General features: G+C 46.1%; 1 protein-coding gene across 10 annotated transcripts in view; it reads right to left on the bottom strand.

The window, feature by feature from the left end:
• The window catches only part of RAP1GAP (RAP1 GTPase activating protein), a 140,616-nt gene that overhangs the window by 8,773 nt on the left and 112,756 nt on the right, over window positions 1-19,087 (bottom strand). For 9 of the 10 annotated variants that reach the window (XM_056543195.1, XM_056543194.1, XM_056543192.1 and 6 more), the window contains 10 exons: window positions 16,107-16,190; window positions 14,478-14,578; window positions 14,277-14,406; window positions 12,622-12,777; window positions 8,909-8,980; window positions 8,728-8,814; window positions 8,519-8,656; window positions 6,974-7,105; window positions 2,581-2,658; window positions 858-967 (listed from right to left, as the gene is read on the bottom strand). In XM_056543195.1, the coding sequence (XP_056399170.1) occupies window positions 858-967; window positions 2,581-2,658; window positions 6,974-7,105; window positions 8,519-8,656; window positions 8,728-8,814; window positions 8,909-8,980; window positions 12,622-12,777; window positions 14,277-14,406; window positions 14,478-14,578; window positions 16,107-16,190 (1,088 nt within the window). The remainder of the gene's footprint in view (window positions 1-857; window positions 968-2,580; window positions 2,659-6,973; window positions 7,106-8,518; window positions 8,657-8,727; window positions 8,815-8,908; window positions 8,981-12,621; window positions 12,778-14,276; window positions 14,407-14,477; window positions 14,579-16,106; window positions 16,191-19,087) is intronic. The other variant, XM_056543190.1, reaches the window with a different exon arrangement.

Below are 19,087 nucleotides of genomic sequence, written 5' to 3'. Positions count from 1 at the left end.
AAATCAACTGGTGCCAGAAAGTAAAACAAATTTGTAAATTATTTCTATTAAAAAATCTTAATCCTTCCAGTACTTATTAGCTGCTGAATACTACAGAGGAAATTATTTTCTTTTTGGAACACAGAGCTCTCTGCTGACATCTCTGTCCATTTTAAGAACTGTCCAGAGTCGGAGAAAATCCCCAAAGCAAACATATGCTGCTCTGGACAGTTCCTAAAATGGACAGAGGTGTCAGCAGAGAGCACTGTGCTCGTGATGTCAGCAGAGAGCTCTGTGTTTCAAAAAGAAAACCATTTCCTCTGTAGTATTCAGCAGCTAATAAGTACTGGAAGGATTAAGATTTTTTTAATAGAAGTAATTTACAAATCTGTTTAACTTTCAGGCACCAGTTGATTTAAAAAAAATAAATAAAAGGTTTTCCACCGGAGTATCCCTTTAAGTGCTGAGACTTTCTTGTAGGTTAGACTGGTGCTCACATGACCCAGTTACAGAAAGAAAAAAAAAAAGTTTTCCACCGGAGTACCCCTTTAAATACAACTGTCGGGTTTTCAGGAAAATTTCAGGAACACGCGCCTAATTATGCAAACCACGCCCCTTTAGTCAGGTTAAAAAAAAAATACTCTGAGTAATTAGAAAACCATCTGGTTTTTACTAGTAAAATGTGTCGCGTACAAAGTGTCGCAGAAGACGTGCTACCCGAATTGTGTCGCATAACCCGATAAAAAGATCGGGATCGTGTTAGTAAATTGGGGTTTACAGCATGATGTATAGCAGTAAATAGACCCCCCCCCTCATTCTCCCCCAACAAGGACTCCGCCCCCGCGGTGCTCGGTAAGGACCCTCCCAGGAGGACTCACCTCTTCTCCTGCACCTCCTGGATGTTCTCGATGCCGATGGCGCTGCTGCGGCGGGAGCTGAACGGACCCGACTTCTTCCTGGTTGGACTTTTTCCGGGGACGATCAGCGACTGGAAAAGATTTTTTTGTCTTTAATTCGGGAGGTCACGACCCCGCATCTCCCCCCCATAACTACACCACAAATCACCACGCACTTTCCAAAGCTTTGCCGTCCTGACCTGGTCCTGCTCCAGGCTGAGGGATTGTTACATTGTATCAGCACAATCAATGAGCTGAATGTAGCAGCAGCACAAACCTCTCCTGCACTGATACACTGTAACAAACCCCCAGCTCTGTGCAGAACAAGGCCGGGAAAGATTTTTTTAGCCACAAGCGTAAACATCAGACAACTCCGAGATGGTGAGGAATCAGAACCCAGTCAGTCAATCGGTGCGGAACACGTCAGTATACAACAGCGTTTCCCAACCAGGGTGCCTACAGCTGTTGCAAAACTACAACTCCCAGAATGTTCAGACAGCCTTGGCAACAAGTCAACATGGCAAAATGTCTGATAGAATCAGGCCTGGCCTAAGACTCTGCAGCTATTGCCAAACTACAACTCCCAGCATGCCCGGACAGCCAACGGCTGTCCGGGCATGCTGGGAGTTGTAGTTTTGCAACAGCTGGAGACACCCTTTTTGGAAAACACTGCATTAAGCACAGAGATTTTCTTGTGGGTCACACTGGTGCTCCCATGACCCACTTACAGAAATGAAATACACTGATGCAATGGCTGTGCGGGAATGCTGGGAGTTGTAGCTTTGCAACAGCTGGAGACACCCTTCTTGGAAAACACTGCATTAAAGGGGTACTCCGGTAGAAAACATTTTTTTTTTCTTTTAAATCAACTGGTGCCAGAAAGTTAAACAGATTTGTAAATTACTTCTATTAAAAATGTTTTACCCTTCCAGTACTTATTAGCAGCTGTATGCTACAGAGGAAATTCTTTTCTTTTTGAATTCCTTTTTTGTCTTGTCCATAGTGCTCTCTGCTGACACCTCTGTCCATGTCAGGAACTGTCCAGAGCAGGAGAAAATCCCCATCGCAAACCTATGCATCTCTGGACAGTTCCTGACACGGACAGAGGTGTCAGCAGAGAGCACTGTGGACAAGATAAAAAAGGAATTCAAAAAGAAAAGAATTTCCTCTGTAGCATACAGCTGCTAATAAGTACTGGAAGGGTAAAACATTTTTAATAGAAGTAATTTACAAATCTGTTTAACTTTCTGGCACCAGTTGATTTAAAAATAAAACAAACAAACAAGTTTTCCACTTGAGTCCCCCTCTAAGCACTGAGATTTTCTTGTGGGTTAGACTGGTGCTCACATGACCCAGTTACAGAAACTAAATACATCGATGCAATGGCTGTCCGGGCATGCTGGTAGTTGTAGTTTTGCAACAGCTGGAGACACCCTTCTTGAAAAACATTGCATTAAGCACTGAGATTTTCTTGTGGGTCAGACTGGTGCTCACATGACCCAGTTACAGAAAAGAAATCCATTGATGCAATGGCAAATTTGTGGCTGAAAGTGCATGTTACTTTATTATAGATAAGCGGCCGCCTGATACCTCTGGTGCCGCTCATCCGACCATAGACCAGATAGGCCACACCCACACAGGACACACATGACCATCCCCACCATCCCCCCAGCCATCACCACACATAGCAGGAGACATTATCCACCTCTTCTATGGTTCCTATGCCTATGGCACTTCCGCGGCGTCCATGCCGACCGGGGGTTCTCCCTGGCACAAGCAATGACTAGCGAGCGGGAGGACGTGCGGCACAAAAACATGAAGGCGGAGAGGAAGAGACGTCACATGGGGGTTAGAGAAAGGAGCAGGAAATGTTTGCGTCACACGGAGAGAGGTGAGGGAACAATGGCGGTTATGATGGCGAAGACAAGAGGGGAAAAGGAACAAGACGGAGGCGAAGAAAAAAAGAGAGAGAAAAAGAAAAAGTCATGCGTAGAATGGACAGCTTGTATCAGAAATGGTTAATCACAGAGCTCGACCCCAGAGGACATGACCTCCACCCCTGAGGACATGACCTCTACCCCTGAAGACATGACCTCCACCCCTGAGGACAAGACCTCCACCCCTGAAGACATGACCTCCACCCCTGAGGACAAGACCTCCACCCCTGAGGACAAGACCTCCACCCCTGAGGACATGACCCCCACCCCTGAGGACATGACCCCCACCCCTGAGGACATGACCCCCACCCCTGAGGACATGACCCCCACCCCTGAGGACATGACCCCCACCCCTGAGGACATGACCCCCACCCCTGAGGACATGACCCCCACCCCTGAGGACATGACCTCCACCCCTGAGGACATGACCTCCACCCCTGAGGACATGACCTGCACCCCTGAGGACATGACTTCAACCCCTGAGGACATGACCTCCACCCCTGAGGACATGACCTCCACCCCTGAGGACATGACCTGCACCCCTGAGGACATGACCTGCACCCCTGAGGACATGACCTGCACCACTGAGGACATGACCTCCACCCCTGAGGACATGACCTCCACCCCTGAGGACATGACCTGCACCCCTGAGGACATGACCTCCACCCCTGAGGACATGACCTCCACCCCTGAGGACATGACCTCCACCCCTGAGGACATGACCTCCACCCCTGAGGACATGACCTCAACCCCTGAGGACATGACCTGCACCCCTGAGGACATGACCTCCAATCCTGAGGACATGACCTCCCCCCTTGAGGACATGACCTCCACCCCTGAGGACATGACCTCCACCCCTGAGGACAAGACCTCCACTCCTGAAGACTTGACCTCCATCCCAGTGAGGAGGAGTCCTCCAGGGAAGCTGATCGATTGGGCTCTACTAATCCATCGGCTTCCCCAGTAGACTCCCCCTTACTGGGATCTATCAGTCCATCCAAGAAGGAGGGTTTCTGGTGAGAGAGACAGAGGACTCTGAAATAAAGGACCAGTCTAGAGAGGACAAAGGAGTCTGGATGGGGCAAAGTTGGAGGGGACAGAGGGGAGAGAAGAGTATGGGGAAAGAAAAGTGAGTGTGGAGAGGGACAGAAAAGTCTTGGAGGAGGACAGAGGGGTCTGGAGGAGGAGACAGAAAAGTCTGGAAGAGGAGACAGAAGTCTGAAGAAGGAGCGAGAAGGGTCTGAGAAAGGAGACAGAGGGGTCTGGAGGGGGAAGGGTAGATTGGAGGAGGAGACAGAGGAGTCTGGAGGAGGACGACAGAGGGGTCTGGAGGAGGAGGACAGAGGAGTCTGGAGGAGGAGGACAGAGGAGTCTGGAGGAGGAGACAGAGGAGTCTGGAGGAGGAGACAGAGGAGTCTGGAGGAGGAGACAGAGGAGTCTGGAGGAGGAGACAGAGGAGTCTGGAGGAGGAGACAGAGGAGTCTGGAGGAGGAGGGCAGAGGAGTCTGGAGGAGGAGACAGAGGAGTCTGGAGGATGGGACAGAGGAGTCTGGAGGAGGAGGGCAGAGGAGTCTGGAGGAGGAGGGCAGAGGAGTCTGGAGGAGGAGGGCAGAGGAGTCTGGAGGAGGAGGGCAGAGGAGTCTGGAGGAGGAGACAGAGGAGTCTGGAGGATGGGACAGAGGAGTCTCTCAGCACCATATCGATCTATAGAAATAATCCTTCACTGATATAGAAATACTTATATGGAAATGGCCGACATCTATCTCAGGTGTAACCCTCCCATCTGTCCTCACGTTGGTTCTATGACTGTCCTGTATATTATACTACAGGGGATGCAGCCTATACCCGGGCAGCTGACCTCAGAGCCATCTACAGGGGATGCAGCCTATACCCGGGCGGCCGACCTCAGAGCCAACTACAGGGGATGCAGCCTATACCCGGGCAGCCGACCTCAGAGCCATCTACAGGGGATGCAGCCTATACCCGGGCAGCCGACCTCAGAGCCATCTACAGGGGATGCAGCCTATACCCGGGCGGCCGACCTCAGAGCCACCTACAGGGGATGCAGCCTATACCCGGGCAGCCGACCTCAGAGCCATCTACAGGGGATGCAGCCTATACCTGGGCAGCCGACCTCAGAGCCACCTACAGGGGATGCAGCCTATACCCGGGTGGACGACCTCAGAGCCACCTACAGGGATGCAACCTATACCCTTCGGCCGACCTCAGAGCCACCTATAGGGATGCAGCCTATACCCGGGCGGCCGACCTCAGAGCCATCTACAGTGGATGCAGCCTATACCCGGACGGCCGACCTCGGAGCCATCTACAGGGGATGCAGCCTATACCCGGGCGGTCAACCTCAGAGGCATCTACAGGGGATGCAGCCTATACCCGGGCGGACGACCTCAGAGCCATCTACAGGGGATGCAGCCTATACCCGGCCGCCGACCTCAGAGCCATCTACAGGGGATGCAGCCTATACCCGGGCGGCCGACCTCAAAACCATCTACAGGGGATGCAGCCTATACCCGGGCGGTCAACCTCAGAGGCATCTACAGGGGATGCAGCCTATACTTGGGCAGCAGACCTTAGAGCCATCTACAGTGGATGCAGCCTATACCCAGGCGGCCGACCTCAGAGCCATCTACAGGGGATGCAGCCTATACCCGGGCTGCCGACCTCAGAGCCATCTACAGGGGATGCAGCCTATACCCGGGCGGTCAACCTCAGAGGCATCTACAGGGGATGCAGCCTATACCCGGGCTGCCGACCTCAGAGTCATCTATAGGGGATGCAGCCTATACCCGGGCGGCCGACCTCAGAGCCATCTACATGGGATGCAGCCTATACCCGGGCTGCCGACCTCAGAGCCATCTACAGGGGATGCAGCCTATACCCGGGCGGCCGACCTCAGAGCCATCTACAGGGGATGCAGCCTATACCCGGGCTGCCGACCTCAGAGGCATCTACAGAGGATGCAGTCTATACCCGGCGGCCGACCTCAGAGCCATCTACAGGGGATGCAGCCTATACCCGGGCGGCCGACCTCAGAGGCATCTACAGAGGATGCAGTCTATACCCGGCGGCCGACCTCAGAGCCATCTACAGGGGATGCAGCCTATACCCGGGCAGCCGACCTCAGAACCATCTACAGGGGATGCAGCCTATACCCGGCGGCAAACCTCAGAGCCATCTACAGGGGATGCAGCCTATACCCGGGCGGCCGACCTCAGAACCATCTACAGGGGATGCAGCCTATACCCGGGCGGCTGACCTCAGAGCCATCTACAGGGGATGCAGCCTATACCCGGGCAGCCGACCTCAGAGCCATCTACAGGGGATGCAGCCTATACCCGGGCGGCCGACCTCAAAACCATCTACAGGGGATGCAGCCTATACCCGGGCGGCCGACCTCAGAACCATCTACAGGGGATGCAGCCTATACCCGGCGGCCAACCTCAGATCCACCTACAGGGATGCAGCCTATACCCAGGCAGCCGACCTCAGAGCCATCTACAGGGGATGCAGCCTATTCCCGGGCAGCCGACCTCAGAGCCATCTACAGGGGATGCAGCCTATACCCGGGCAGCCGACCTCAGAGCCATCTACAGGGGATGCAGCCAATACCCGGGCAGCCGACCTCAGAGCCATCTACAGGGGATGCAGCCTATACCCGGGCAGCCGACCTCAGAGCCACCTACAGAGGATGCAGCCTATACCCGGGCGGCCGACCTCAGAGCCATCTACAGGGGATGCAGCCTATACCCGGGCGGCCGACCTCAGAGCCATCTAAAGGGGATGCAGCCTATACCCGGGCAGCCGACCTCAGAGCCACCTACAGAGGATGCAGCCTATACCCGGGCGGCCGACCTCAGAGCCATCTACAGGGGATGCAGCCTATACCCGGGCGGCCGACCTCAGAGCCATCTACAGGGGATGCAGCCTATACCCGGGCAGCCGACCTCAGAGCACAGTTGAGAACATGGCTGGATATTCCTGACCAAGCTCCATACACTGATGGGAGCAGATCTCACATCTTCTGCCACCTTATCCCCCTGCACCTATAATGGAGGCGCCACCTGTGCCCATGTGAGGTTTTACTGCCCCCCAGCAGCCAGTCTGTGTGTATATATATAGGTGTATGGAGGGGGCACTTACTATTCCTGGCGGCTTTGGCGTGTCCTGGTTGTTGTGGCCGAAGCTGCCGCTGTGGCTGGTGGACACGGTATTCTGCTTCTTATTACTGAGCCCCATGGCGTCCATGGACTGACTGCGGCTCCTGATGACTCTCTACGAAGAGAAGAGCGGACGTTACATCCAGGGCTGTATGACCGCGCCAGTCCAGGAGCGACCAGACCAATGTGGTGGCGCCAGAATATAGACTAGTGACCAAAATAATGACCGCTATAGAAAATAATAGGGTGTTATACTGCTCTCCATCCACCAGGGGTCACTGCTGCCATTGATAAATCATATATGGTACCGGTCTCAAACTGTGGCCCTCCAGATGTTGCAAAACATCAACTCACAGCATGTCCGGACAGCCAACGGCTGTCCGGGCATGCTGGGAGTTGTAGTTTTGCAACAGCTGGAGGAACCCTAGTCAAAAAACACTGCACTGAGCGCTGTGATTTTCTATATATATAGTCCAACATGCTGGGAGTTGTAGTTTTGCAACAGCTGGAGGCACCCTGGGTTGGGAAACACTGACCTATACTATATACTACTATATAGTCCAACATGCTGGGAGTTGTAGTTTTGCAACAGCTGGAGGCACCCTGGGTTGGGAAACACTGACCTATACTATATACTACTATATGCTCCAACATGCTGGGAGTTGTAGTTTTGCAACAGCTGGAGGCACCCCTGGTTGGGAAACACTAACCTATACTATAGACTACTATATAGTCCAACATGCTGGGAGTTGTAGTTTTGCAACAGCTGGAGGAACCCTAGTCAAAAAACACTGCACTGAGCGCTGTGATTTTCTGTTGGTCAGACTGGTGATCACATGACCAAGTTACAGGAATGAAATGCATTGATGCAATGGCTGTCCGGGCATGCTGGGAGTTTGTAGTTTTGCAACAGCTGGAGGAGCCCTAGTCAAAAAACACTGTACTGAGCACTGTGGGGCAGACTGGTGATCACATGACCTAGTTACGGCAATGAAATGCATTGATGCAACTGCTGTCCAGGCATGCTGGGAGTTTTAGTTTTGCAACAGCTGGAGGAACCCTAGTCAAAAAACACTGTACTGAGCACTGTGGTTTTCTGTTGGTCAGACTGGTGATCACATGACCAAGTTACAGGAATGAAATGCATTGATGCAACGGCTGTCCGGGCATGCTGGGAGTTTGTAGTTTTGCAACAGCTGAAGGAACCCTAATCAAAAAACACTGTACTGAGCACTGTGGGTCAGACTGGTGATCACATGACCTAGCTACGGGAATGAAATGCATTGATGCAACTGCTGTCCAGGCATGCTGGGAGTTGTAGTTTTGCAACAGCTGGAGGAACCCTAGTCAAAAAACACTGTACTGAGCACTGTGGGTCAGACTGGTGATCACATGACCTAGTTACGGGAATGAAATGCATTGATGCAACTGCTGTCCAGGCATGTTGGGAGTTGTAGTTTTGCAACATGTGTGGCTATAGACGTGGATTAGTATGGGAGCTCCGCCCCTCACGCCATTGATATCTCACCTTAAATGACTCGAAGAACCCCCCGCCACCGCCGCCGTTCTCCATCTTGTCGTCGTCCCCACTGAGCCCCATCATGGACTGGCTGTTGATGTGCAGCTCCTCGTAGAGCGTTTCCAGTAGCGCAGAGCGCGTCCGCTCCTGGGGCGACAAAATGTTAGTGACACCGCAGGGCGCCGACCGGAGACCAATCCACGTGACGCGCAACTCACCTCCAGCTTGGCGAATTTTTCCGCCTTATAACAGGCATATTCAGCGTTAATCAGTTTAGTCAATAGGAATTCCTGAAATTCGGACCCCTGAGAGAAAAAAAAAGAAAAGGTCTAAAAATGATAATTCTGGGCCTTGTAGTTCCCCAGGCGCCCACAGAGCGGGAGACGACCTCCATCTTACCTTACGGAAAACTGCAGGGTCTGGAAGTGGTGGACCGAAGAAAGGCACGTCATCCCGGGCCGTGACCGAGACCTGAGCGAGGACACGTTATAAGGTTATTACAGCGGCGGTCACATGACCTAGTATAAGCAGCGGCAGGACTATAGACGGGCAGAGATGAATACTCTGCAGCTCATGGGACAACTCATCCCCCATCAGCGGTAATAAGGTCAGACACGGGCGGGACCAGGGACCGAATCCTGTCACTGCCGATCACCGTCACCGCGCCAAACACTGCGCCGGCCGAGGACATGACAGCCAAACAACGGGATCAGCTACACTATGTACCTTATATACAGGGAGCATATACACTATGTACCTTATATACAGGGAGCATATACACTATGTACCTTATATACAGGGAGCATATACACTATGTACATTATATACAGGAGTCATATACACTATGTACATTATATACAGGGGTCATATACACTATGTACCTTATATACAGGGATCATATACACTATGTACCTTATATACAGGGACCATATACACTATGTACCTTATATACAGGGAGCATATACACTATGTACATTATATACAGGGAGCATATACACTATGTACCTTATATACAGGGAGCATATACACTATGTACATTATATACAGGGGTCATATACACTATGTACCTTATATACAGGGAGCATATACACTATGTACATTATATACAGGGACCATATACACTATGTACCTTATATACAGGGAGCATATACACTATGTACCTTATATACAGGGAGCATATACACTATGTACATTATATACAGGGACCATATACACTATGTACCTTATATACAGGGAGCATATACACTATGTACCTTATATACAGGGATCATATACACTATGTACCTTATATACAGGGACCATATACACTATGTACCTTATATACAGGGAGCATATACACTATGTACATTATATACAGGGAGCATATACACTATGTACCTTATATACAGGGAGCATATACACTATGTACCTTATATACAGGGAGCATATACACTATGTACATTATATACAGGGGTCATATACACTATGTACCTTATATACAGGGAGCATATACACTATGTACATTATATACAGGGAGCATATACACTATGTACATTATATACAGGGGTCATATACACTATGTACCTTATATACAGGGAGCATATACACTATGTACATTATATACAGGGGTTATATACACTATGTACCTTATATACAGGGAGCATATACACTATGTACATTATACATTATATACAGGGGTCATATACACTATGTACCTTATATACAGGGATCATATACACTATGTACCTTATATACAGGGAGCATATACACTATGTACATTATATACAGGGGTCATATACACTATGTACCTTATATACAGGGAGCATATACACTATGTACCTTATATACAGGGAGCATATACACTATGTACCTTATATACAGGGGTCATATACACTATGTACATTATATACAGGGGTCATATACACTATGTACCTTATATACAGGGGTCGTATACACTATGTACCTTATATACAGGGACCATATACACTATGTACCTTATATACAGGGGTCATATACACTATGTACCTTATATACAGGGACCATATACACTATGTACATTATATACAGGGGTCATATACACTATGTACCTTATATACAGGGATCATATACACTATGTACATTATATACAGGGAGCATATACACTATGTACCTTATATACAGGGGTCATATACACTATGTACCTTATATACAGGGACCATATACACTATGTACCTTATATACAGGGACCATATACACTATGTACCTTATATACAGGGGTCATATACACTATGTACCTTATATACAGGGACCATATACACTATGTACATTATATACAGGGGTCATATACACTATGTACCTTATATACAGGGATCATATACACTATGTACATTATATACAGGGAGCATATACACTATGTACCTTATATACAGGGATCATATACACTATGTACATTATATACAGGGAGCATATACACTATGTACCTTATATACAGGGAGCATATACACTATGTACATTATATACAGGGAGCATATACACTATGTACCTTATATACAGGGATCATATACACTATGTACCTTATATACAGGGACCATATACACTATGTACCTTATATACAGGGATCATATACACTATGTACATTATATACAGGGAGCATATACACTATGTACCTTATATACAGGGAGCATATACACTATGTACATTATATACAGGGAGCATATACACTATGTACCTTATATACAGGGATCATATACACTATGTACCTTATATACAGGGACCATATACACTATGTACCTTATATACAGGGACCATATACACTATGTACCTTATATACAGAGATCATATACACTATGTACATTATATACAGGGACCATATACACTATGTACCTTATATACAGGGGTCATATACACTATGTACCTTATATACAGGGGTCATATACACTATGTACCTTATATACAGGAGTCATATACACTATGTACATTATATACAGGGAGCATATACACTATGTACATTATATACAGGGAGCATATACACTATGTACATTATATACAGGGACCGTATACACTATGTACCTTATATACAGGGGTCGTATACACTATGTACCTTATATACAGGGACCGTATACACTATGTACCTTATATACAGGGGTCATATACACTATGTACCTTATATACAGGGGTCATATACACTATGTACCTTATATACAGGGGTCATATACACTATGTACCTTATATACAAGAGTCATATACACTATGTACATTATATACAGGGAGCATATACACTATGTACATTATATACAGGGGTCGTATACACTATGTACCTTATATACAGGAGTCATATACACTATGTACATTATATACAGGGAGCATATACACTATGTACCTTATATACAGGGGTCATATACACTATATACCCTATACACAGGGGTCATATACACTATATACCTTATATACAGGGATCATATACACTATGTACATTATATACAGGGACCATATACACTATGTACCTTATATACAGGGGTCATATACACTATGTACCTTATATACAGGGGTCATATACACTATGTACCTTATATACAGGGATCATATACACTATGTACCTTATATACAGGGATCATATACACTATGTACATTATACACAGGAGTCATATACACTATGTACCTTATATACAGGGGTCATATACACTATGTACCTTATATACAGGGAGCATATACACTATGTACATTATATACAGGGGTCATATACACTATATACCTTATATACAGGGATCATATACACTATGTACATTATATACAGGGACCATATACACTATGTACCTTATATACAGGGACCATATACACTATGTACCTTATATACAGGGACCATATACACTATGTACATTATATACAGGGGTCATATACACTATGTACCTTATATACAGGGATCATATACACTATGTACATTATACACAGGAGTCATATACACTATGTACCTTATATACAGGGGTCATATACACTATGTACCTTATATACAGGGAGCATATACACTATGTACATTATATACAGGGGTCATATACACTATATACCTTATATACAGGGATCATATACACTATGTACATTATATACAGGGACCATATACACTATGTACCTTATATACAGGGACCATATACACTATGTACCTTATATACAGTGTTGTTGGTGCAGGCATTCTCCACTTGAACCACAATGTAACCGTGCAGGAAGTTGGATGCGATCATGTCGGGAACGAACGGCGTATTCTCATCCTGGAACACTATGGCTACTATGTCATTACCGATGTGACGTTTCCTCTGCAACTAAAGATGAAGAAGGTGATGAGAGATCAATGGGGGGGGGGGGGGCAGCTGGTGGTCTCTATACTGAGGATCAGGATGAGAACGGGGGTCTCTACAACAAGGATCAGGAGGAGGACGGGGGTCTCTATACTGAGGATCAGGAGGAAGACGGGGGGTCTCCACAATGAGGATCAGGAGAAGGACGGGGGTCTCTACAACAAGGATCAGGAGGAGGACGGGGGTCTCTACAATGTGGATCAGGTGGAGGACGGTGGGTCTCTACAATGAGGATCAGGAGGAGGACGGGGGTCTCTACAATGAGGATCAGGAGGAGGACGGGGGTCTCTACAATGAGGATCAGGAGGAGGACGGGGGTCTCTACAACAAGGATCAGGAGGAAGACGGTGGGTCTCTACAATGTGGATCAGGTGGAGGACGGGGGTCTCTACAATGTGGATCAGGTGGAGGACGGTGGGTCTCTACAATGAGGATCAGGAGGAGGACGGGGGTCTCTACAACAAGGATCAGGTGGAGGACGGGGGTCTCTACAATGAGGATCAGGTGGAGGACGGGGGGTCTCTACAATGAGGATCAGGTGGAGGACGGGGGTCTCTACAATGAGGATCAGGTGGAGGACGGGGGGTCTCTACAATGAGGATCAGGTGGAGGACGGGGGGTCTCTACAATGAGGATCAGGAGGAGGACGGGGGTCTCTACAACAAGGATCAGGAGGAAGACGGGGGTCTCCACAATGAGGATCAGGAGGAGGACGGGGACTCTACAACAAGGATCAGGAGGAAGACGGGGGTCTCCACAATGAGGATCAGGAGGAGGACGGGGACTCTATAACAAGGATCAGGAGGAGGACGGGGGTCTCTATACTATGGATCAGGAGGAGGACGGGGTCTCTACACTAGGGATCAGGAAGAAGACGGGGGTCTCTACACTAGGGATCAGGAGGAGGACGGGGGTCTCTACACTAGGGATCAGGAGGAGGAAGGGGGTCTCTACACTAGGGATCAGAAGGATGAGGGTCTCTACAGGAAGCGTTGGGAGAGGGACGGGGTCTCTCTAGGGATCAGGAGGATGGGGGTCTCTATAGGAAGCGTTGGGAGGGGGACGGGGGTCTATAGGAAGCGTTGGGAGGGGGACGGGGTCTCTCTAGGGATCAGGAGGATGGGGGTCTCTATAGGAAGCGTTGGGAGGGGGACGGGGGTCTCTCTAGGGATCAGGAGGATGGGGGTCTCTATAGGAAGCGTTGGGGGGGAATGGGGGTCTCTCTAGGGATCAGGTGGACGGGGGTCTCTATAGGAAGCGTTGGGAGGGGGACGGGGGTCTTTCTAGGGATCAGGCGGTTATTCTAAGCTCATATAATTGACAGGAATATAATCACAATCTACAGTGATATATAATGGAAGAGCTGTAGATCCTGATGTCACCGGTCGCCATTCTAGTGCTCAGTAGCGCCCCCACCCGGTGGGCAGTAGTATGTGGGGGGCACAGGGGCTCCTCTTCATTACCTGCTGGGCATCGCCCTCGGTATACGGCAGCTTGGTGGAGACGTGGAACATGATCTCTTTTCCTCGGAAGTTGCAGTAGACGGATTCTGTCCCCGTCTGTCCGTGTGTTACGTCCAAACCTCCCCGAAACCTGTAACATCATATGTGGAGGTCACTGGGGTCCGGAGGGGCAGAGACCACCCTACAAGAAGACGGACTCACCCCTTAAAGTCCTGCAGGAGAACCCGCTCACCCAGCAGATCCAGGAACTCCACGAAGGCCGCGCTCTCCTGTGTGGTGCTGAACAACTCCTCCTCTGTGGTCTGAGGGTGAGGGAAACGGGGCATCAATACAGAGACCCCCCGGGAGAGACCCCAAAAGAAAGACCCCCCAACACCCCAAAAGAGAGAACCCAAAACCCCGGGAGAGACCCAACACCACAAGAAAAAGAGAGAGACACCAACAACCCGGCCGAGACCCCAACACCCCAAAAGAGAAACCTCCAAAACCCCGGGAGAGGCCTCAACACCTTGAGGGAGACCCCCAACACCCTAAGAGAGAAAGAGATCCAACACCCCGAGACACAGACACCCTGAGAAACCCCAACACCCCAAGAGAGAGACTCCAACACCCTGAAAGAGAGAGAGACCCCAACATCTCAAGAGAGAAACCCCAACACCCTGAAAGAGAGAGAGAGAGATCCAACACCCCGAGACCCAGACATCCTGAGAAACCCAAACACCCCAAGAGAGAGACCCCAACAGCCTGAAAGAGAGAGAGAGACCCCAACACCTCAAGAGAGAAACCCCAACACCCTGAAAGAGAGAGAGACCCCAACACCTCAAGAGAGAGAAACCCCATCACCCTGAAAGAAAGAGAGACCCCAACACCTCAAGAGAGAAACCCCAACACCCTGAAAGAGAGAGAGACCCCAACACCTCAAGAGAGAAACCCCAACACCCTGAAAGAGAGAGAGACCCCAACACCCTGAAAGAGAGAGACCCCAACACCTCAAGAGAGAGAGACACCAACACCCTGAGAGAAACCCTAAAACCCCAAAAGAGAGAGATCCCAACACCCCGAGACACAGACACCCTGAGAAACCCCAACACCCCAAGAGAGAGACCTCAACGCCTCAAGAGAGAAACCCCAACACCCTGAAAGAGAGAGAGACCCCAACACCTCAAGAGAGAGAGACACCAACACCCTGAGAGAAACCCTAAAACCCCAAGAGAGAGATCCCAACACCCCGAGAGAGACCCCAACAACCTAAGAGAGAGACCCCGACATTCCGAGAGAGAGACCCCGACACTCCGAGAGAGAGACCCCGACACTCCGAGAGAGAGACCCCCGACACTCCGAGAGAGAGACCCTGACACTCCGAGAGAGACCCCGACACTCCGAGAGAGAGACCCCGACACTCCGAGAGAGAGACCCCGACACTCCGAGAGAGAGAGAACCCAGCACAGCAAAATGAAGTCCCCAACACCAGCCCCCAAAATAGAGACCCCAACACTAGCATCCTGATACAGCGGCACCAGCACCCCGACAAAGAGACCCCAACACCAGCAGAACAGAGACCCCAACAATTGTTACAATTGGGGAGATTTATCAAATCCTGTGTAGAGGAAAAGTGGTGCAGTTGCCCATAACAACCAATCAGATCACATCATTTTTCAGAGGCCATTTTCAAAATGAAAGGAGAAATCTGATTGGTTGCTATGGGCAACTTTTCCTCTACACAGGTTTTGATAAATCTCCCCCAATGTGTTACCCAATATTCTGTCTTGTACAGGGCTACAGCAGCTGATGGCGCCATGTAAATAATAATAATATTATCGCTTCATTCACCTGCCCCGTTCTCTGGTAGACGACACCAAACTTAAAGTTATTGCTGATGACGTGTTCATCAAAGGTGACGATGAGACGCGAGGCCTGAAAGACAAGAGGGGTCAAAGGTCATAGGTGTAAGAAGAGGTCATCACTATTATATATGAGATCATCACTATTATATATGAGGTCATCACTATTATATATGAGGTCATCACTATTATATATGAGGTCATCACTATTATATATGAGATCATCACTATTATATATATGAGGTCATCACTATTATATATGAGGTCATCACTATTATATATGAGATCATCACTATTATATATGACGTCATCACTATTATATATGAGGTCATCACTATTATATATGAGATCATCACTATTATATATATGAGGTCATCACTATTATATATGAGGTCATCACTATTATATATGAGATCATCACTATTATATATATGAGGTCATCACTATTATATATGAGGTCATCACTATTATATATGAGGTCATCACTATTATATATGAGGTCATCACTATTATATATGAGATCATCACTATTATATATATGAGGTCATCACTATTATATATGAGGTCATCACTATTATATATGAGATCATCACTATTATATATGACGTCATCACTATTATATATGAGGTCATCACTATTATATATAAGGTCATCACTATTATATATGAGATCATCTCTATTATATATAAGGTCATCACTATTATATATAAGGTCATCACTATTATATATGAGGTCATCACTATTATATATGAGATCATCACTATTATATATGACGTCATCGCTATTATATATGAGATCATCACTATTATATATGACGTCATCGCTATTATATATGAGATCATCACTATTATATATGAGGTCATCACTATTATATATAAGGTCATCACTATTATATATGAGGTCATCTCTATTATATATGATGTCATCACTATTATATATGAGGTCATCACTATTATATATGAGGTCATCACTATTATATATGAGGTCATCACTATTATATATGAGGTCATCTCTATTATATATGATGTCATCACTATTATATATGAGGTCAACACTATTATATATAAGGTCATCACTATTATATATGAGGTCATCTCTATTATATATGATGTCATCACTATTATATATGAGGTCATCACTATTATATATGAGGTCATCACTATTATATATGAGGTCATCGCTATTATATATGAGGTCATCACTATTATATATGAGGTCATCACTATTATATATGAGGTCATCACTATTATATATGAGGTCATCACTATTATATATGAGGTCATCACTATTGTATATGAGGTCATCACTATTATATATGAGGTCATCACTATTATATAAGAGGTCATCACTATTATATATGAGGTCATCGCTATTATATATGAGGTCATCGCTATTATATATGAGGTCAACACTATTATATATGAGGTCATCGCTATTATATATGAGGTCATCACTATTATATATGAGGTCATCACTATTATATATGAGGTCATCACTATTATATATGAGGTCATCACTAATGTACATGAGGTCATCACTATTATATATGAGGTCATCACTATTATATATGAGGTCATCACTATTATATATGAGGTCATCTCTATTATATATGAGGTCATCACTATTATATATGAGGTCATCACTATTATATAAGAGGTCATCGCTATTATATATGAGGTCATCGCTATTATATATGAGGTCATCACCATTATATATGAGGTCATCACTATTATATATGAGGTCATCACTATTATATATGAGGTCATCGCTATTATATATGAGGTCATCGCTATTATATATGAGGTCATCGCTATTATATATGAGGTCATCGCTATTATATATGAGGTCATCACTATTATATATGAGGTCATCACTATTATATGAGGTCATCACTATTATATATGAGGTCATCACTATTATATATGAGGTCATCGCTATTATATATGAGATCATCGCTATTATATATGAGGTCATCACTATTATATATGAGGTCATCACTATTATATATGAGGTCATCACTATTATATGAGGTCATCACTATTATATATGAGGTCATCACTAATGTATATGAGGTCATCACTATTATATATGAGGTCATCTCTATTATATATGAGGTCATCACTATTATATAAGAGGTCATCACTATTATATATTAGATCATCACTATTATATATGAGGTCATCACTATTATATATGAGGTCATCACTATTATATATGAGATCATCACTAATGTATATGAGGTCATCACTATTATATATGAGGTCATCACTATTATATAAGAGGTCATCACTATTATATATGAGGTCATCACTATTATATAAGAGGTCATCACTATTATATATGAGATCATCACTAATGTATATGAGGTCGTCACTATTATATATAAGGTCATCACTATTATATATAAGGTCATCACTATTATATATGAGGTCATCACTATTATATAAGAGGTCATCACTATTATATATGATGTTATCACTATTATATATGAGGTCATCACTATTATATATGATGTCATCACTATTATATATGAGGTCATCACTATTATATATGATGTCATCACTATTATATATGATGTCATCTCTATTATATATGAGGTCATCACTATTATATGAGGTCATCACTATTATATATGAGGTCATCACTATTATATGAGGTCATCACTATTATATATGAGGTCATCACTATTATATATGAGGTCATCACTATTATATATGAGGTCATCACTATTATATATGAGGTCATCACTATTATATGAGGTCATCACTATTATATATGAGGTCATCACTATTATATATGAGGTCATCGCTATTATATATGAGGTCATCTCTATTATATATGAGGTCATCACTATTGTATATGAGGTCATCACTATTATATATGAGGTCATCACTATTATATATGAGGTCATCACTATTGTATATGAGGTCATCACTATTATATATGAGGTCATCACTATTATATATGAGG

Source organism: Hyla sarda, chromosome 10 (assembly GCF_029499605.1).
Source record: "Hyla sarda isolate aHylSar1 chromosome 10, aHylSar1.hap1, whole genome shotgun sequence".
In the NCBI taxonomy this organism is placed as follows: Eukaryota; Metazoa; Chordata; class Amphibia; order Anura; family Hylidae; genus Hyla; species Hyla sarda.
The sequence above is the reverse complement of the archived record's forward strand: the minus strand, read 5'-3'. Positions and strand labels throughout refer to the sequence as shown.